The sequence below is a fragment of the Epinephelus moara genome, chromosome 19, assembly GCF_006386435.1.
Source record: "Epinephelus moara isolate mb chromosome 19, YSFRI_EMoa_1.0, whole genome shotgun sequence".
Taxonomy (NCBI): domain Eukaryota; kingdom Metazoa; phylum Chordata; class Actinopteri; order Perciformes; family Serranidae; genus Epinephelus; species Epinephelus moara.
In genome coordinates this window covers 10,549,376-10,571,893 of record NC_065524.1, presented here as the reverse complement: position 1 = coordinate 10,571,893, position 22,518 = coordinate 10,549,376, and the positions used below count along the sequence as shown (strand labels likewise).

The 22,518-nt window shown below is 41.0% G+C and overlaps 1 protein-coding gene across 4 annotated transcripts in view; it reads left to right on the top strand.

Moving 5' to 3' along the window:
- smap1 (small ArfGAP 1) overlaps nucleotides 1–22,518 on the top strand; it is a 151,417-nt gene that overhangs the window by 15,168 nt on the left and 113,731 nt on the right. For 3 of the 4 annotated variants that reach the window (XM_050070957.1, XM_050070956.1, XM_050070955.1), the window contains exons 3-4: nucleotides 96–171; nucleotides 17,286–17,354. In XM_050070957.1, coding sequence (XP_049926914.1) covers nucleotides 96–171; nucleotides 17,286–17,354 — 145 coding nt within the window. The remainder of the gene's footprint in view (nucleotides 1–95; nucleotides 172–17,285; nucleotides 17,355–22,518) is intronic. The other variant, XM_050070959.1, reaches the window with a different exon arrangement.

Below are 22,518 nucleotides of genomic sequence, written 5' to 3'. Positions count from 1 at the left end.
ACAATATGTTATGTGCTTTATGTCTCTGTCCTGTGTGCATTATGGATACTTGGATATGTTTGTGCCGTATTTCAGTCCTTAATCCTAACCTTTAGAGCAGTGGAGGTCTTCATTCGGGACAAGTACGAGAGGAAAAAGTACTACGACAAGGAGGCCCTGGCCGCAGCCCCAGTGAGTATCATCACTTCTTGTTTGTTACATTTTAAGTTTTAGCCTGTCACTCCATGTTATCATTATAGCTGTATATAGAGCTGCCATGGTTGGAGGCCATTTCATAAATGTGTGCATCAATTGCTGTTTGTTGCATATGTTTGATGTAAGGCTGTTTGATGCCAGTGTCTGCTACAGACAGACACCAGCTAACGTTTCCTTTCTTGTTGAAAGGCTCTCACCAACTAAAAACATTAGATACACCTGCAAACTTAGGCTTTTATTTCAGGAGACTTCGTATTCATGATCAAATATGACTGATTTCCCATCTCTTGCCTCTTGGCGACAATGGCAAGAAACTGAAAATTAATGTTAAAAGGCCAGAAACTGCATCAAAGAGTGTGTGCATGGATTTGGCTGCAGTTGTGTTTAAGGTTCAAATGTGCTACTTATCACATTTGGCATCCGTTCCTTACACAAGACATTTGAATGGGTTTCAGCTCTGACTTGTCTGTGCCAAGGCCTCATGGCTGGCTCCCAGTATCTTTGAATCATCAAGCCTATAAAGTTTGTATTTTTACAGTCGCTGACCTTCTGCGCACTTATATCTATCACACTGGTAATGTTTTCTAACCTCACATGTGTGGAAAGGCAGTGAAATCCCTTTTAACCCTGATTTCAGCCCAAACAGCACAGTCTTATTGGATCTGATACCGAGAGTTGGTGCACACAGCAGAGAATAACCTTTCAAAAACACTGTTATCTTCTGATACAGGTCTTTATCAGTGAGTAGAGATGTCTGTGTTTGTGTGTGTCAGTGTCAAAAGCAAACCGTCTTTTGTGTGGATAATAGGAGATTGTGTAGGTGTGTACGTGGGTGGGTGGATGCACATCTCCTTGTCTTGTTTCCAGAGAGATTATCTGTGTGAGGTGTGTGTTTTTGAGTGTTTCTGTGAGTGGGTTGTTTCTATACTGCGAGTTACGCAAGGCAGTGTGAATGCTCAGAAAAATTTGTGTGAAGCAGTTTCTATGTGTGTGTTCATGTATAAACTCCTGTGTTCCCAACAAAAATTACACTCCCATTTCCACTCTCACAAACATTACACTCCCTTGCAAATTGACTCAGCGGTCCTCGCTGTACTGTGTGTAAGGTAGAGCTAGACAACTGCAGTTCAAATAGCTTTTTTTTTCTCAAACAACACTTCATTGCTTAACAATTCAAAGATTATAAGGAGAAATAATTTGGTTTGAGCCAAATATTCGGATTAAATGAGTATCCAGTCCAGATAATGTACTTTTTACATGTACATGTGTCATCTGAGTAAAATGTGTTAATGTCTGTATCATGATGAAGGAAAATCCTCATTTGGGTAACTGTATTCTTTCTTGTGATCAAAAATGATATGAAACTCAATCATAAGATTGTTGTGCAAATAGTTTTCTAAAAAATATAGCCACGTCTGATCAACCCATATCAATTTCAGGTTTAAATTAATAATTTATAATTAGGCTCCACCTGTTTCTGGTTGAAACCTCACCCACTTCCAAACTAAACCCTGCCCATTCCGAGTACAGATATGAATACAGATGATTTAGTTGGCTGAACAGACAGACACAGACACAGACAAAGATACAGATAATGGTGTACTCCCTCATCCCTAGAAATAATGTAAAAGCCACCAGTAAAAAAAAATGTTTGTCACGCCTTTTTCTTGTTGCCAGGCAACCATGCCATCACCTCCCAACTCTAACCTTCCCTAATAATCGATCTACCATTTATTTTATTTAACTCACAGTAATAAGTAGCTAGTTCCTAAAATGGACAGGCAGAGGGTACTTGCTGTAGCTCTGGTTGAGGGTAATAGGCTGTCAGCAAATAGTTTGTTGGGCACAGGGAAATGGAGATCTGTGTGGGTAGCTACATGGGAGCTGAAAAAAAGGGTGGATCATGGGGTGTACCACCAGTTGGTCCAGGAGCTTCGCTTTGATGATGGTCATTTCCAGGTGTATTTTAGGATGACTTGGGGCAGTTTGGCAGCATGCTGTCTATTGTCGGGCCGTATAGATCTGGGTATCCAGTAATTGCTACCTCCAGTTTCTCTTCCATTGTTTACTAACTGTAAACTTGCTGTTGTGACCACCACAGAAGGCCCACCTCTTAAATCAACATTGCCAGGCGTCTAAAGTGCAGAAACATGAGGCGCATAGCAATGCAAAAACAGCAAGCAAAAAGCTTCATTCTCACTAAAAACAGTTACAAAGAGCCACCTCCAGCTGCTAAAATGCTTTCTGTGATCAGGCCTAAGTCAGCACCTTAACAGGTAGACGTTTTGTGTCACAGGCATTCAAGCGATGCTTGCCGCATTTCCCATTTCAGGTGAATGCATCACAAAAATCAATGTTCTGACCTTTCATCTTCCAAGTAACAATTGCAGCAACAGACAGTACTTAACTTTTAACTTCGGATTTAATTTTACTTTTTAAAAAAGGTCAACAAATTGTTAAGTGCCTGCTGAGTCATACAAATGTAGGGATTTAAAATGTGTGGTGTGTACTGGGTAGTAGCCCATTCCAAGGTTACACAATGGATCAATACTGGCAACAAGTGGTGAACGACTGACCTTAACTTTACCATCACTGTAAATTCATCCCAAATTATTTTCCATATCCCTTTTCAGTAATCTATTTCAATGTTTTGTTAAATCTTTACTAACTGTAATTATTTCTTACAGTAATCTTTGCATCTCTGCACGCTAGAATCTAAACCGAGCATGCATGTCCGTACTGTAAAAATATCAGAAGTATCTAATCTGTCATGGACAAAATTGTCCTGCCTATCATCCCATCTTTTTTAATCATTCTGCCATGGTATCATCGTACTATAGTAACTTGTGTGGTGAAACCACTTTTTACTAATTTATAGTGGAACTCACTGTACTCACCACAATAAGTTTAAACTGTAAACTGTTTAAACTCCTTCTTAATTTGTTAGTAATGAACTTGATCTATTATACAGGTAAATGGGCAAAAAGTTATAAACTAACATCGTTATAACATTGAGGACTGACATTGTTGACATCATAACATCATTGCTTGTTATAGCATGCTAGAGAGGGGGAAAAAAGCACAGCTGTAAATAAGAAAATGAATGATGGCTGAATTTTGTTCAGCTGCTTTAGTTTCAGGGTCCTGGTATTGTTCATGCTGGCTCACAGACAAGCTCCCATGGCTTTCTGGGACACTTGAATAGAACAGAGTCAGCATTAATGTTATTAGTAACACCTCTGCTTTTCTTACTATGAAAAGTCAGAATGTGTGCTGTGAAAAAGGCCTATTGATGTCTTCCTTGGGTTCTTTTCTCTCCTTCAAACCTGTCACCAAAAAGTCAACTTTGAAATTGACTTTTGTAGGAAATGAGTTATAGATTTGTAGCTTACTTTTAGAAAGTTATTTCATTATATTACTCACCAACTTTGGAATATAATCACTATTCAACACTATTTAAACACTATTCAAAACATTTATAATAGCTGTATAGTTGTCCACTTGTGGTAGAAATGACAAACAGCCATGAAGTAATTTGTGACCATGTCAACATTTTGATAAAGGACTGACTAAGACAACAAGATTAGATTAGATTGTCTGTCTCTATGTGTCAGCCCTGGGAAAGTCTGGCGACCTGTCCAGGGTGTACCCCATCTCTCACCCAATGTCAGCTGCGATAGGCTCCAGCTCCCCTGGGACCCTGAATAGGATAAGCGGTTACGGAAAATGAATGAATGCTTAAACGATCTGCCAGCTGTCAGTCACTGAAATTTGATAACCACCAAGCTGAAAATGATCAGTGTGATTGGTTAAGGGAAAGATGCACCACTCTGTTGTCCTTTTGATTTTTAGTAATTAGCTATAACTGACTACATGTGCTGGCGACAGTTGTCATTGTAGCCAGAAAAATAAACTGTTGCTTAATATTTTTTCACCTTTAACAGCTGAAGAGATTGTTGACAGTATAGCTCTCAATGTAAATATCTGCTGTTTTAAGCAATAATCACTTGGCACAATCAATGATGCTCTTTCAAATTGCAATTCGTTGAGCCTCAATGTAAGGCATCAAAGTCTTACAACACACAAGCGCTCACACACACACTCAAACCAAGTATTGTAAAATAATACGAATAATGGAATGTAGAAGCGCACTGGCAGACATTTCTATCCAGGCACACACTCCGCTCGAGCTAGCACTGCTGCAAACTTAGAGGAGGATACACACATACACACATACACACAAACTGAACAGCGTTTAAAAAAAGTTGCAGGAATATGAAAACACTTTAAAACATGAGAACCAAATGCGTTACATTAATGCAAAATGTTCTTGTTCACAGCAGTCTTTCTTTGGCACGGCTTTATTTCATCTCTCCGTTTCTTCCTCTCATTGTCTCTTTTCTTGTTTCCCTCATTCTCTTCTTCTTTCTGTTTCTCAGTTTGTCTTTTTCTTTCTCCCTCTCGCCTCCTGCCTCGCTCTCTCTGTTTTCTCTGGTTTTCTCTGAAGCATTGCCAGCAGCCAGACTGTGATCTAGGATCTGTTTCTGCCACCCACACAGACGGCTCGGCTTTTATATGCAAATTAATTATTAAAAACAACTCATTATCACTTTAAGCAGTTTGGTGCAGATGGAGAAAGAAGAGGAGAGAGCGGGCTACAGTAACCCTGAGCTGTGGTTTGTGTATGTGTGTGTGTGTTGGAATGAGAGTCAGGAATTCATTGGCTTGACTTATTTGTTGAGCACTTATAGAAAAACAGTTTGGGTCTCTTCATGCCTCTTCACTGTAATTACATCATCATCCTTTGCTGCATTTGTTTACCAGTTTGTTTCAATGATATTGGCAGCTAGTTGAGGACTGGATATGATCAGCGATAATACTGCAATATGATTGAGAATATTACAGTTAGATTAAAATCATTAAGTATTTCTTGAAGAAATTATAACTCCTGTGCTGGTTGTTCAGGAAAAATGCATTTTAATTGCTATTGTTGTGTGTTCTAGTGTTGTGTTGGGTGATGAGCTGTAGCACCGTTGAAAATTGACAAGTACTGGAAGATGGCACCTGCTCCATCAAATTCTTTGTCTGTTGTACTTGTTTACTGCTACATGTAAATCACAAGTTTGCTCGACTTCTACTTGTATATTTCAGCAGTTGAGCATGTGAGAAATTTGGTTCACTTGAGAAAAGCCAGACTTTAATTAAATACTGTAAGCCAAATGAGCCACCTTTTCTCATCTTTTGGAGAACAGCCACAAGTTGCATTCAAGTACATTGATTTTCAGTTGATTTCCCAAGATTCTCTTTAGCGCAACAAACTTTAAACACAACACTGACATATTATCACCTCATAAAGGTGAGAACAAGTCAAACATATTATTCGCACATCAGGCAGATACGAAGTGTTCTCATTTCTTTTGAGTCATGCTTTTGTCTACTTGACCAGACTGTTCTCATTCACTGTTTGTACGTATACCTATAAAGAGTAATGCACTATAATTTGTACATAACTTACTTAATTGTGAGCCTGTGATCATGTGACCTATGGACTGTCACCCATCATGTGATGGGAACAAAGGAGGAGGTCAAGTAATGTAGTATAAAGAGCGAGGAGGTTTGCAAACAAAGGTGGTCTGGTTGGTGGATGGGTGAAACAATCATAAGACTTTGACACAGGACAGATTTCGTTTCCCCTGTGACACCAAAAGTCGATGCTGAATTATTGTAAGTTACACACATCCATAACACCACATTGCCATGCTACGTTAAGTACGTAAGGTGACAAACCAAACACCCAACCATGAGTCTTTTCCTAAAGCTAACCTCACTGGTAGGGGCGCTTATTAGGAAAATATTATAGGAAGTGTTTGCATAACTTTTTGTAAGATATACAAACCATTGTATGAGGACCTGAGAAATGCAAGCCTCGCATTTCAGCTCTGTTTTTAGTCTCCACCACCTCCTGAGAAAAATATCTGGCTCTTTAGCTGTTGCTCCAATGCTCCACTATGTTCACAAGTTAGTCACTAACTGTATGTATCTGCTGTTTGGTGCTGAGCCGGTTGTGTACAGTGGGTTTATCAAAGGCTTTGAAAAAAAGCAGCTGTCTGCTGCTGCTGGAGAGACACATGATGACTAAACCAAAACAGTACATTTGCGGGCCAAGAAATGAAAACAGTAGGTTTATCACTATGAGGGACTTATTTCACATTACTCATACACCCCTCTTCCACCAACGTGGACAGGTTCTGTCCCCGTTTTCAGGCCTTAAAGGGATAGTGCACCCAAAAATGAAAATTCAGCCATTATCTACTCACCCACATGCCAATGGAGGCCCTGGTGAAGTTTTAGAGTCCTCACATCCCTTGCAGAGATCGACGGGGGGAGCGGCTAGCACACCTAATGGCAGACGGCGCCCCAGACTAATGTCCAAGAACACAAAATTGACACAAAGTATCTCCATACTGCTCATCCGTAGTGATCCAAGTGTGCTGCAGCCGCGACATAAAAAGTTGTTTTGAAAAACATCATATAAACTCTGTTTTTAGCCTCACTGTAGCCTGTAGCTCTGCCGCCGTTGCTGCTCCTTCAAAACATTTATTTTGCAAATGCACCACCACCGCTCTGAGACATCTGTGCACTTGCACAGCGCAGCAGACAGTGTAGTGAGGAGAGCAGCGGTGAGGGGAGGGGGGAGTGGGGGAAGGCTCCTATTTAGGGATGCACCGAATATATTTGGCCGAATATTGCAAAAAAACACATTTGGTATTTGGTGGAATAAGTGAAAAGCAAGGCCGAATAATAGCGGCGTGTTTTGATAACGTAATCAAGCAGCATGCGGTGACGGACGGAGTAAAATGTTGGCAGTGTGGCGATATTTTACTCCGTCCGTCACTGCACTCGCATTTGCGACTAAAAATAGTTTTGTGCGGGCAAAATAAATCATTCAGCACGCTGTGTGAGTACAGATTTCAACCAGCAGCAGAAACGAAACGGCGAATCCCGCCGGTTGTGGGTTGAACGGGGGTCACAGACACGGACAGGACGTATTCCTGTCAAATACGGCGGCGCATGATAACGGCTTCCCGGTGACGGAGAAGTCTGGCTCCAGGTGAATAACTTGTTGTCATGACTGCCCAAAAGTACCTGGACAACTGAGCCGTGGCGACACACAGGTATGTGGCGTATCAGAGGAGAAACGAGCCGTTCACATTTCTCTGTGTCAGTAACGGTCCACAAACCTCACCGCACTTTAGGGACTGTTCTTTACTTATGAAGGGACCGTCATTGGAGGAGGGTGGCTGGTTGATTTTTACTTCATTTATTTATTTATTTTGATCCCCCCTATGTTAATCACTTACTGATGCTGTTTTTGAAGTATGAATAAGTGGGTCCCAATTTTGGTATCGTGACAACACTAATCTGGAGGGGGTTCATCTGCAAAAACTAATGAAAAACTAAAAAACGGCATTCAGTATTAGGTACTCGGTATTCGGCCAAGGGATGTCTCTCACCCCCTCCCCCCGCCACCCCCGCTGCTGAAAAAAATCCTAGAGGAAACACTGTGGGTGAGTAGATAATGGCTGAATTTTCATTTTTGGGTGCACTATCCCTTTAAATCAAACCATGCAGAACATTTTGACCAAAAATAAATTGGTTTGGAACCTGAAAAAGTGGTCCCCAGCTGGAACCAAAAACAGTGGGGCAAAAAGTCTGCCAACAAATACATGTTTGTACTCACCAGTTCGAATTAGAAAAAGACATTGTTTTGGAATCAGTACTCAAAGTTTTATATGATACTCAGTCCTCCTCCAGTGATAGTCCACACACTGTGGACATTAACATTTTGAAGCAGTTCTGCAGAAAAATAAATTTGTATCCTCAAAACCAGATATATGGTATTCAAATTTTTTTAGTGCTTTTAAAAGTTGAAAGTGCTGGATATGTATTTGTTCGTGTGTGTGTGAGACCAATGGAGAGAAAGGTAGAGAAAAGACAGAGTTTGTAATGGACAGCATGCTGTACTTTGTTCGTAGTGGGGTACATGAGTATATCCACTCCATTCCCATTGCCCATGCAGCATGAGCTCATTGTTCTGCCATGAGTGAATTAGTTGGTGTGTGTTCGTGTGTGTGTGTGTGTGTGTGTGTGTGTGTGTGTGTGTGTGTGTGTCAGTATGCGGACCACACATTATTTCAATGTTAGTGGAATCAACAAGACATCACAGTGCATCTTGCAGACCCTCTGTGATGAGCCCAGTGATTGGCCTAAAAATGTCACAAGAGAGCAGCACAGTCACCCTGGAGGAAGACTTTGCCTTTTTTTTCAACCTTATTTGCCTGTGTTAGTCATACGGATGTCCTGTCTGCTATGTCCACAATGCTTGCCAAGGTTCTGTGTGTTTCTACAGCCAGCTGTGGCAGCCTACTTAACTTCTGCCATCCGCTGACACTAAGTACAGCCTCACAGAGCTGCTAGCCTGGCTGTAGACTCTTTTGCTATGAGCAAAAGTTCAGTGCACTTTTTTTTTTTTGTTTACCTTGTAACTTTGTTTTTGATTGTTCCTGTGTAGTCTTTTTTTCAACCCAATCACCAGGAAAAAATGTTGGCATTGCATGTTTCACCAAACTACAGATACGTATGTTACATTGGCATGTTCTTATGTAGCACATACATTAAAAGCTTATCTTTCAACTACGCTGTGGTTAGCATGAGGTTTGGTGTAGACGTGAAAACCACTTGGTTGTAGGTGAGAAAAGATCATGTATTGGCTTAAAATACAAGGTTTTGCGGGCACAATCCCTGCTGGAAAAGCATTAATGTCTCAGTAAAAAACAACTGCTCTCTGTGCCACCATTCTGGCAAGAAAGGCAGTGATGGGTTGCCAGAAGACACCCACATTTGGGGATAAAAAGCAATGGGAAACACAGCCCTAGGCCCCTAAAAAACACCCATATTTTGGGGCTGAAAGGCCACTGGAATAAGAGCCACTGGTCGTTAAAAAGTACTTTGCGGTCACATTTGCGGTCTAAATAGCTACTGGAAAAAGAGCCACAGATTGCTAAAAAACACCCACATTTGGTGCCTTAGAAGCTGATGGAAAAACAGCAATGATGCACTAAATAACAACCGCTTTTTTTGGTTCGTTTATGTCAAATAATGGTCTGCAGCTTGGCAAGCGTCATGCCGAGGTGTTACGGCATCCACCATCCCCTCCATCTCCAATTGACAAAATCACCTCACATATTACATCACTTTAGAAATGTTGATATAATGTGTATGATTCGTAAGGTTTGGTCGTTTGTGTGCATGTGTGCGCATGTGAGTGTGTGTATCTTTCTGTCCGTAAACTGCTAGACCAATCAGCCTTTGTTTTGTGTGCACATGTTTGACTGTGCTCAAGGACCTCTTGTAGTTGCAGTGATTCACAGTTGTTAAAAAACTTGTTTTATTGACTTATTTTAAACTAAATTAATCAAAGTCTACTAACAAAAGGACTGATAGCCCAGCCAAAATTAACAAAAAGAGGGGAAGGCACTGAGACCAACCCATAAAGGGTTGAAGAATCTGGGCTCTTCCCTCTAACCTAAATCACCAAAACAACTAAACCTAACAAAAAACCCTGAAAATAGGACTACAGGTCCCACCAAAAACCCCCAAAAATCATATTAGTCACCACCCGGCTGTTGCCGTCAGGGCTGGAGGATGGAAGACAGTGAGCAAAAATCCCTGCGCCCTGTTTATAGGTTTCCCCCCATCAGACCAAACAGCTCCACCTGACAGGAAACAGACACACTTCAGTCAAATCCGTATGACTGCTGACTCCTCACACCTCTTAATCGGCTGGTCCGCAGGTTTTCCAGAAATTGGCTCGGCTAAAAACAATAAGCCTTTAATCTGTTGCAGGCCACATTTTGTCCTTTGTTGTGACTCAAAAACTGACATCCATTTTAAAGCGGAACATCTGCAGATTAATTCCACACCTGATATGATCTGCTAAAGTTGTGGGTGCAGCTGTGACAAGGTTTTGTTCTGTCTGCCGTACAGCGTTCTACCACACAGGAGGTGCTTCAGAAGCGGAGCATTTTTCTGCCCAATTTTGTAGACTTGCAGATTTTGTTGATTTGGTCATTTTTCCCTGATAGTAGTTAAATGGTTTCTGTTTAGTCTATTTTAACTGTTTATTGTTGTTATTGCCTACTTTGATGTGCTGTAGCCTACAGACGAAGTTGATATCGTTGATGGTCCAGTTCTGAATGACATGGATTTAAGTGGCTGTCTTAGTTTTTAAAAACACATTTATTCTCATAATTATATCGTATCTATATTTTACATACAGTGCCTTTTCGCAGGAAAACGTGATCTGCTCTGTGCAATGCGCTATGGCTTCGTCAAAAATAGACAAGGTGCATATTTGTATTAGCTTTGAGGATTCTTTTGAAACATGCTGCTGTGTGTCTGCTGAAAAGCTTAGTCTCTAGTGGTCAAGATCAGCTTGGATGGCCTGGCAGAGATCTTCACTCTACTGAGTGCGTGTTTTTAGTTTGTCTCCGTGAACAAATCCACTGATGAAGGTGATTCCAAGAAGAGATCTGAAATTTTGTTGTAATGAATGCTGGTGTGAAGATCTAGCACTCTCCATATTACTGTGCTGCACACATACACACATCTCATTTTCCTGTGTGTACAACACAAATATGCAAATTAAGAAAAGTAGAGCTCATAACTGCCACCAAAAAGTGAAATAGGGTCCTCTATAATGGATGCATTTGGGAGAAGCAAGCAGATTTGTGATACCTACATCAACCACGTCACAAAGTGTAGCTCAAGGTCATTCAGTTGATATTCTTTTAGAACACTGTAGAATTATATTACCGTTTAAACATCTAAAACCGTCCCTCAGCCTCCATAATTCCTGCTTTATTAGTCCCTGTATAACTATTCCACTTTACTTCAGCGAATGTCCTCTGTAAGAGTACAAATGAAGCTGTTAAAGGTCTACCCAGCGGACAAGTCTCAGTTAAGATGTTAACCATCTTTCTGTCTCACTATCAGTAGTCGCCACAGCAGATAGCCAGACACTTCCATCTCCGAGTCCTAATATCTATTCAACTTCTGTTCATCCTCTTTCACCCGGCACACTCTACTCCTCTTGTTATCTATCCACCCTTTATCATCCTGCCCCCCCAATCCCTCTGTATTCCTTTCACTCCTCCCTCTTACCCTCCAGCCTCTTTTCTCTTTATCTTCATCATCAGCCCATCTGTGCCTGTTTAGTGCTGTGTCGACATCTCCGGCAGCATCAAAGTCGGAAGAGGAGGAAGTTTTGAGAGAAGGAAAGAAAAAAAAACCTAAAAGACATCAACAGAATAAGTAGGGGGCTAGAAAATGAATTCACATCTCTTCTGTGCTGCTTTCACCACCACAGGCAACAAGAGCAAGCAGTCGTTTGATGCCTTAACAGTTGAGGAGGGAGGGAGAAGGATGGAAATGGAGAAAGATGAAAAATGGAGAAAACATTCCTCTGTTCTGCCCTCAGAAAGACACAGTCAGTGTGAGTTTCCACCCCGAGGTGGTATAGAGAGCAAAGGAGGAGGAGAGGAAGGCAGTGAGGAAGGAAAAGAGGTGGGTTGATGTTAATGATGTAACCTCTTTCATTTTTACAGTTAGATGCTAAGGGGTTGTATCAGCAGTCAAAAATGGGACTCTCGTACAGTCCCGGTACAGATTTGCATTCCCTTTGCCTCATTTAAGATCCTGACAAAATCAAATGTAGCACTCTGTGTGTAATGACGTAACACACTCTGCTGCAAGAGCAACTTGTTCTCACTCCCAGCACGTCAAATACGGCACCTTGGTCAGTGGCCCTTCAAACCATGACAGTCTCGGTACCCCTCTAGCATCAGTTTTGGACACTCAGGGACGATATGTCAATTTACACTTGTTACTTGCATAGTGTCTTTTCAAAATAAACTTCTGGGTTCACAGAAAACATTGATTTCCTCACCAAAACCACATTAGGTTTAGGCAACAAAACTTCTTGGTTTTGAATAACGTTTGTGGGTGAAAATTACAACATTTGAGCGTAAAATAATTTAGTTAGCCATGTCACGTGACATGTATGTCATGTTATAAAAAACATTTCACATGGGACCCTCCCACCCGACGTGGACTTTTTTGCTCTTTATATTACATTATTGCCATGGTTAGGTTTACATTGGAGTTAGTTGATAGCCTGGTACATCTTATACGGATGCTAAAAGTTGCCTTGTGCGTCAGAATCAGACGCTGATGACCGCGGACCAAGCCGCTGTATTTAACGCCCTGAGAATGAGCTGGCTGGCTAGAACTGTGTAGTCCTGGTTCCACACTCCTGAATGGACAACCATACCTTCAGTTTTTTTTTTTAGCCATTAAAATACTCAGCCTGGGCACTCCTTTGCGTCTGTGTAAGACGCATGGGGCTTTCCACAAACTCGTCATTATTAGACACTCAGAGTAGCACACATTATCAAGGAGTGCAAAAGTCCACTTATGGTGGGTGGGAACGGTGGTTGATTGGTGCAAGAAGCACAGGACTTTCACCCAGGAGTCCAGTGTTCCACACAAAAAAACACTGGTTTGTTCAAACAGGGTTTGTTCCACTCAAAGGCTGGGTATTTTTTAGCAACATTCGCATCTGTTCCTTATCATAACCAAGCAGCTTTCTGCCAAAACCTAACTGCTGATCCCCTTCATACTGCCAGTTCCTTCTGTGTCAAGATACAACGCAAAAGACTTAACGGTAGTGTATGTTGATATAGACAGTTTTAAGTTTTACAAGCGTTTAAATAACCAGACTTGTTTGGAAGAAAAAAGGAAGGAAAACTGTAAAATAAGTCCAAAGTGTTCATTGTAAACCTCCACCACAACGAACAGCCCAACCTTGCTGTTCAAATTTGACTTACCTCAGCTGTGGATGCTGAAGGTTTTTCTATGTAATGAGGTATTATTCACAACCGTAGCGGTGCACACACTTTGAACATAACTTCAAAATAAAATTTGTAGCTTATCTGTTCACGACCTTCCTGATAGTTTGACTTTGCATATTTCTCTACCTGTTGGAACTAACTGTATCGATGTCTGCACATTCCAAAAAGTCAGCAATTACTCTGATAAGTACAATGGTCCTGTTAACAATACAACTTATCTACAAAAATAAAACCAAGGTTGTAATAAATTGGCCATTTTGTCCATTTTTAACTTCATCAACGCCTTCAAAAAAAGTTAAATCCTTATCTAAGTAAACCAACTTACCATATTTCCATAGTGTTACAGTTGATGATTTGGGACAGCTAGTTTCTTGTTTTGAATCATTAGGTTGGATTTTTGAATTTTTCATTTTCCACCAGTGTGTGGAATTTTTTTTGTCATTAAAGCATAATTCAAACTGTTCAGGGCTGTGAAGTTATTCTTTCATAATTTTTCTTCAGAGTGTTGTCCGTTCAGTTTTTACCTCTGTCACAGATTGCAGATTGCTTTCACTATTTTTGGAAAAATCAATCTGTTCATCCTTTGTGTGGAGAGGCATTAAGTGCAGATGACACACAAATCTTGAGGGATGTAGCTAAAGCTGCGGTGCATGTTGAGAAGCAGCGAACAGCCAGATGGCAAACAATAGATGAGGAAGCGATAAAGACAAGGCCAGGGTAGCATCTGAACTGTTTAGTTCAATCTGTTAACTGACATGTCTTGTTACAGGTGGGAAAGATTTAAGTTCTGTGGTGAAGCAGTTGATGGGATTTTTGTCAGATTACATTGGTATGTTTTTGAAGACAGACTGAAAATGGCAGTAATTATTGTACAAAGTGTGTTCATTTTTTTGATGATGACCTGCTTTTATGATAGATTTTGTGTGCACCAAGATGTAGAGGGCATAAGGCAGGCTTTTCACCTTCTTAAAAAAACAATACTTGGTTTGAATTCTTTTGAGTCTCCTGAACATTAAAAAAAAAAGATCTGCGTGCAAATGTGATTTTGGAATTATGTTTTCTTGACTTTCTTCTTTCAGTATCGCCTTCCTGTCTCCATTTATTCCTCTCAGTCTTGTTGTTTCTCTATCCATCTGGTACTGTGATAATCTCTGTCAGTGGAGAAATGCATATCGAGCTTGGCTGTCTTACATCTGATACAAGGGAAACGTCTGGCAGACACACTTTTAAAGCTGCAGTAATCAATATTTTTTATACTAACTGATCAAACGATATGAAAGGGATGTCTTATAAGCCCTTTTTAAATAGGAATTGTGCAAATTTGCAGGAAAGCTCAATCAGTCTTCTTTCAGCATTGGTATGAAAACAAAATCGGGGAGTGCAGCAAAACGCTGCCTGCCTACTTTTGTTTATACAGAATGCGCTGTTTTTGGGGAAATGGGGGGCGTGAGCAAGTGAGTAACAAAACGTGTAGCTCAGCGTGTGAACAGTGACCTGCTCCGAGGGAGGCCGCGGCTGGTCAGTCCTTCTGCGATTCTCTCATAAGTTGGCCCTTCCTTCACCGTTCCCGTCATTTGACAGTTAATGGCCTCTTTGTTTGCAAGGGCAAGGAGGGTGCACAATTCCTTGTCTCCCCAGTTGCTCATCTTTACTGTAGTGTCTGTCAGGCTTGCGTGTCCCTCTTGCTACTAGTACTAGCTGCACATTTCTGCTATCAGCTGTTTCCTGTTTATCCACCGCCAGTGGGTTGCACGTGCCGCGTCATCAACAGCTCCTCCCACATGTCATCAACAGCCCCTCTCATGGCGGAAGGGCACCTCATTCTTTTTAAACCAAAAAGGTTCCGCCAATATGACTACCCTACGAGGCGGAAAATTTGGCACCTCAGATCAACTCGCCAATCTGCCGAAAATCTGTCAGTGTACAGGGTAGCCCCCTTGTAGACAATCCCCCTAGAAATTATTCTCTGAATGCTGCAATTACGCTTAGCTTTATGATGCTTTTTAACCCCTTTTTGCTCATTGTTCCCATTGACAGTAAGGGGATTATCAATTATGAACTGCACAAAACAAAGTTAGCAACCACGTGAAGGATTTAGCACATTGTTGCTCAAAGTGCAGCCTGCGGGCCAGGGCAGACTTCAGAAAGGTTTTGTGTGGCCGCTAAACATTATATGAAATGCATGCATTATATGTCATGCTGTGCCCCCCTAACAAGCATCTATCAGGTTAGGGATGAAAGCTTGTAGAAAGCTATGGGTTGCATGGCATCTTGTCATCAGTGCTAGTGCTGTTAGCTAAAGTTAGCAGTTTCTGTGGACAGCTTGCAACTGCACTTTGTCTGCGTGACTCATATCTGCAATGATACGCTGGCTCCCTAAATTTGCACTCAGTCATTGAAACTTTGAGCACCTCTGATCTGGGTAATAAAGAGCCAGGTATTTTTCTCAGGAGCTGGTGGAGACCAAAGCAGAGTTAAAAGAGAGTAAATATTGGGCATAAAGACAAAAATAAAAATTTTAGAAAATAGGCTTGGTTCTATCTTGATGGCTCTTAATTTGAAACAGGGAGTAGCAGGCATATACCCAGTCACGGACTTTCGTTCACCTTGACTTTCGCTTACAAAGCTGGCCCCGTTGTTGCGGCCCATCCCAAAAGCCATTGGCCAGTACTGGAGCCAAGTTCTGCTGATTACGACAGTTTGTAAAACAACCCAATGGCGCAAACTACCAGAAGCAGAATTTTGTCATTGTGGTACATTGTGTAAAACGTAATACTCATTAACATTTAAAGAAATGTAAGGCTTGTGTTATACAAACATGACTGTTCCTCAAACAAACTGATGAGGTGATTCTAGCTTTCCTCTGTCAAAAATTGTCATTTCAAACACGGCTGGCTAGTTAGCTATCTAGCTTGCTAATTCCACCATTTTTTATGCTAACATTACAGGAGTTCTAGACAATGAGCTGAACAAACTTGTCACTTATCTAAAGGAAGCAATGTGCTTTTACATTTTACTTATTGAGCAACTGGCCAGTTAGCTATGTGGTTTGCTAATTCCACCATGCTATCATGCTTGAATACAGCAAATATACTGGGGTGTAATAATACATTGATTTGGATTGATATATCAGTAGTGATCACTGATCTAATATTATCGATACAAAGTGAAAACATTAATACATATTGTTACCTTGAAGATACACCTTTATTTTGAAATTCCCATGGCACGTCTGTGTCACCATTTACGTCCCAGCACACTTCCTTCTCACACATTCAAACAGTGCTAGCAGCCTAGTGCCAGACAGCCAAGAAAGAGACAATGACGATATCAGGAAATATCGGATTGTTGTCCAAAGGACCGATATAATACTTGTGTGATTATTACCACCATTATTAAATAGTGAGCTTTGAAGGTTCTTGAACTTGCTGTTTCTCCCTCTGTTTCTGGAGAGACAGAAAATTATTCCAGGTTTAAGAGTTTTTCTACAACATTAAATATATATATAAAAAAATAAAAAAGTTTGAAAAAAAAAAGGTATTTTTAGGAGGTTTACACTCAAAAACTCAACTAATCTGCTCCATCAGGACTCTGTGGGAGTAGTCTGATCACATTTGACAGTGGCCTGACTTTTTTGTTTTATCTTTCTGTTTGATCACCGTTTCCTTCTCTAGGATACACTTTGATGAGCAGAGAAATAAATAAAAAAAAGCCTTGTGAAAACAACCAGCCACTGTTGCTGAAAGACCACAGAGTTCAATTCAAGCCTGCTCTCAGTCTGTCTCACAGGTCAACGGCAGGTTAATAGAGGTCATCCCCACACTCTATAACCGTGTATGTGTGTTTGTGGGCATGTGAGACGCTCTTTTGACACCATTCTTTCTGTGCAGCTGTGAGGCTGAATATAACCTTGTCTCGCAGCATCTACTGAAGCGAAGAGTACTCCGCAGTCGAGGAGAACATCCTCCTCCATTCCCTCTAATTAACTCTGCTCTCTCTCTGCTCCTCGTTCCTCTCTCTATTCACTCTGTTCCCCTTGTTCTGTCTGTCTTCATTTTTCTTCTCCTCTTCCTCCCTTGTCTCTGTCTAACCCTCTGTCTGAAATTCTCTGTCTTCCAGCCGAAGTCCTCTGAAGCTGCTCCTCCCTCCACCTCACCGTCCTCCCAGGCTGACAGGAGCAGACAGGAGGTGCAGTTCTTTGCTGTGTTCTGTGCTGTGGTGATGTTTTGCTGTGGTTATGTCTTGTTGTCTTGTAGATATGTTGTGGTGTCGTCATCATGTGCTTTGTCACTGTTTTGTTTGGCCTAGTGAAAGGCCAGAGCTGCAGATTGTGTGACTTGACTAATAGATTTTTTCCCCGATACTCATTTCAGCTAATTTATAACATAAATTAGCCGACAGTATTTGGGATGGAGCCCGACAGTCTTTCATTTTAGCCTCATAGATTATTTAATCATATAAAACTATGTCAGACAGTTTGACAGCGGAGGAGGTCCTGTGCTGTCACTGGGCCTGAGTCACAGTCTCTAGCTGTATTCAGACAGCCATGCAAAACAAGTCATACTTTGGTCAAAGATGTCCAAGGAAGCAAGAGATCACATATTTCTTTTTGTCATTTGTCTCAGTTTATTCAAGACATATCCACTAGATATTCAGTCTCAAACATTACAATGTGAAAATTATATTTCAGACGATCCACAGGTTGGGTTAAAGTTTGATAGTATTTGGTCAAATCCAGCATCAAATCACCTCATTAAATCCACCTTTTAAATCCCTTATTAAATCAAAGTAGGTTTAACTTTTAACAGTAGCTGAAGATATGAATAAGTTAAACTCAGTAGGGTCTTCCTTTTTCCACAAAGACTCTTTTTATACACTGCTCAAAAACATCAAGGTAACACTTAAATTACACATCAGATCTTGATAAATTCATTATTCAAGTTGAAAATCTTTAATGATGTACATTGTATCATTTATTGAGAACAAAATGACATAACAGTGGTCAATGGAAACCACAATCATCAACCCACCAAGGGCTGGCTTCAAAGTGAAACCGAAAATCAAAGTAAAAAATTGAAATCACGGGCTGATCCAACATGAGTGAATTTTATCACGTCAACTCATGTAACTCAGTAATGTGTATGGCCTGTATGCGTGCCTGTATGCACTCCCAGCAATGTCTGGGCATGCTCCTGATAAGTCGGCAGATGGTGTCCTGGGGGATCTCCTCCCAGACCTGGATCAGGGCATCAGTGAGCTCCTGGACAGTCTGTGGTGATACTCTGCGGCGTCAGATGCACTGACACATAATGTCCCATAGGTGGTCAATTGGATTTAGGTCAAGGCAACAAACTGGCCAGTCAATGGCATCAATGCCTTCGTCATCCAGGAGCTGCTGACACACTCTGGCCACATGAGGCCGGGCATAGTCCTGCACCAGAAGGAACCCAGGGCCCACTGCATCAGTGTAAGGTCTGACAGTCGCTCTGAGGATTTCATCCCGATACCTAACATCAGGGTACTGTTGGCTGTGACATGGAGGTCTGTGCGACCTTCCAAGGATATGCTTCCTCAGACTATCACCGCCAAACCAGTCATACTGGATGATGTTCCAGGCAGCATAACGTTCACCATGGTGTCTCCAAACTCTTTCATGCCTGTCACATTTGCTCAGTGTGAACCCGCTCTCATCTGTGAAGGGAACAGGGCGCCAATGGCGGACCTGCTAATTCTGGTGTTGTCTGGTGAATGCCAGTTGAACTGCATGGTGGTGAGCTCAGAGCACAGGTCCCACTAGAAGATGGAGTCTGTTTCTGACAGTTTGGTCAGAAACATGCACACCAGTAGCCTGCTGGAGGGCTCTGGCAGTGCTCCTCCTGTTCCTCCTCGCACAAAGGAGCAGATACTGGTCCTGCTGCTGGGTTGATGCCCTTCTACGGCCCTGTCCAGCTCTCCTTGTCTCAAGGCTGGTCTCCAGGTATCTCCTCCATGCTCCTGAGACTGTGCTTGGAGACACAGCAAACCTAGAGGAGAATCAGTCAGGAAGGATAAGGAGAGAGCAGCTGTCTGTGGCCACCACATGTAGAACCATTCCCTTTTTGGGCCCTGTCTTGCTTTTGCCTCTCCATTGCACCTGCTGTCACTTTCATTTATACCAAAGCAGGTGAAACTGATTCACAATCAATTGTGCTTCCTAAATGGACAGATTGATATCCCTGAAGTTTAACTGACTTGGTGTTACACTGTGACCAGTAAGTGTTCCCTTGATTTCTTTTTAGCTGTATATATATTTTTTTATCTGTATTTTTATCTCTTTGCCTTTTTTTTTTTATTTCTCCTGTATTTTGCCACTTTAATTGTTATTATTTAGTTATTACTGTTATTATTATTATTGTTAATTTGCTACTTACACACACTAAGGCAGAAACATATACATACAATCATATCCTATTATCCCATATCCTCACACTGCATGAAGTATTACCTTTAATCACTCTAATGTGTGAATATACAAAGCTCCCCCCTCCCCTTTTTAGGATAAAAAATAACTTATGTATTATTATTAGTAGTATTATTGTCATGGTTATATTTTTATTGTCTTTTTTTCCTTCTCTTTTCCCTATTTCTAGGCTGGGCTGGTCTAGTGTCCTAGTAAATAATTAAACAAAAAATAATAAATGTAAAAAAAGAATAATAATTATTAATAATTAAAAGATCTCTCTCCACATGAACAGGTTCCCTCTGGTCGGGGGGGCTGTTCAGGGTGGGCAAACAGGCAACAGGATGCCATCTTCCTGGTGGCGGTTAAAAGAGAGAAACTGTTGCCACAATGCAGCATAATTACAAATTTTTGAAATCACTACCCCCATTGCCCCTCTACACTTGCATACACACACTTACACACAGAGGAGTCCTACACAACAGACTGCCCAGCACCTTCTGTAATACATCCCACACTCGAGGATTGATCCATGGCTCTTTCTGTTCTTTATTTTACATTGTACCCAGTGCCTTGTAGGTTAATTCTCTCATGTCATCCATGTATTAATTATGCCATGTCTCACACCATGGCTTGTTTCATTAACTAAAAAATAAGGAAATGAATAACTAAAACTCAAAGATCTGTAATTAGCCTCTGTTGGATGAGAAGGCAGAAATGCTGCAGTTTTAAATGGCAGCCTCATTAACCTGCTACAACCTGAAAATGAGATGAGCAGCAATAAAATGAAATGTTGATGAAATAATATTCTGACTTTTACCAACCTTTCTTCACTAATTTCTCTAATACTGGGGTCCCAAAGGCAGGACTATTAAGTTGATAAGCACAACTTAAAATACTGACACACTCAATGACATGGTAGGGTTTCTTGTCCCTCCACAAATGATCTTCGACTGAGAACACATCTGCCCAAGAAGATTTTATCCCTCATATATATTAGCTAAAGCCATTTGTAATGTTGATTATAACTGGCAAAAGTGACGCTCAGTGGCTGAAAATGAGAAGCCTCTCACCTGACTGTTTTATACATTACTCTTTGCTGAAAAAAACAAGGAGAGATAAAAGCTTTGAGATTAATTAGCGCCAGAGCTGAACAAATCCTGTTGTTTTGCCAACTGTGAACCTTCTATCAGAACATAACCTTACCCACAATACAACATACATGAGGTAGCATTCCCTTGAATTTATTTTGCTGCACTTCAATGCTGTGGTGTTTTCAATTGTTTTGTGAGATTTTTCTCTTGTTTTGTGGTGTTGTCTGCTTCTCTTGTAGTTACCTGGGTCAAACAAGGTCAAATTATAAATCTGGCATTGTTAACTTTGTCCTTGGATTTATTTACACACTGTTGTATCCATCCAACTTATAGCAACGAGAGTGTTTTTTATAATTTGTTGGTGTATAGACCTGTGTTGGGTCAGAAATCACTCCCTTGTTCACTCATTCTCTATTCCCGATACGAGGGCTGTACCTGACTCAGAATTATGTCAGTCGAATCAGATTTGGCTGTTCAATACTAATATTCCACTAGTCGTCTTTTTTTCCTCATAGAGTTTGAGAGTTAGTACGGGGTTCAGCGGGACATTGAGTTTGACAATGACAATCACATACTATAGTTAACAAGCTAACTATGCTAACAACGGGTCGAAAATGTGCAACAATATTTTTGTCGACACTGAGCTGTAAATTTACCACTTGTACACAGGAGGCAGAAAATTACATGGTTTTGGAGGCTTATGGTGCGAAGCCTCTACTCTTGCAGGCAGCTGACTCTGTTTCCACAGCTGCCTGTACCAAAGAGCAGTGTGAAAGTGCAGAGCGCTCACTCTGCAGAAAAATCGGGACACCGAAACGGCTCCAGAAGTACACTGCACACAAGGGCTGCACGATTAATCAGAAAAAAAAGAAAAGAAAATCACAATGTCAATTCATACGTCTATGCAATCTCATTTCTAAATGACACATTTCACTTGCTCCTATTTCTCTATGCATTATGTCATGCTGCATTCACATCTTCTTATAGGCCTTTTCCATTGTCACTTTTGGCTGCGTTGCATCACACCAAGCCACGGCAGTTTGCGTTTCCTTTGTCACTTTTAATATGGCGAGCTGCGCAGAGTTGCGCCAGAGATGGACCTCCTCTGTAGTAGGTCCCACCCCCCTCCAAGCAGGTAGCAGTGACCACAGCAAACCCCCCAAACGTGTGTGTTGCGAGACTCAACTCACCTCTGTCTGTGCAGAAAACCAGAGAGAAAGCGTTTTTTTAAAAGTCTCTGTGTTCGGCTCTCAGTACTTTTGTAGCTTGTAACGGAATGTCTTTGGTTTGGAGTTTAGTCTCTCTCCTGTGTCTCTGTTTAGATATCTGCTTTGATTTACTGTTTAATGTTTGCTTTCAGTTGTCTGAATCGTGTTTAATTAATGCTGATGAAAACCCAATGTTTCCTGTTTTGGCTGCTTCACAGTAAAAGCTATTGAATAGCAAAACAACGTGGGACTTTTATTGTAAGGAATTTACAGGAAATAAAACAGTCACTGTTTTACAGTCGCTTAACTTAAGACAAGTGCATCTTATAATGGTCAGTGTGTTATTTATTCTAAAGCTCTAACTTTACATTCCATTTTTTTATATTCAGCACAATTTAAATTAGTCACTTTGATGTCCTTAAAGGGAAATTTCGGTTTATTTCAACCTGTCTCCTATCGTCCTAAATTTGTTTCAAGTGACTAGTGACATAAAAATAATAGTTAGCATGTTAGCCGTTAGCCTAGATACAGCCGGGGCGCATAGTAGCGTCAGACCTGTTAAAACGTAAGTGAACGGGCATACCTTCAAGTGCAAAGTTAGTCCACTAAAC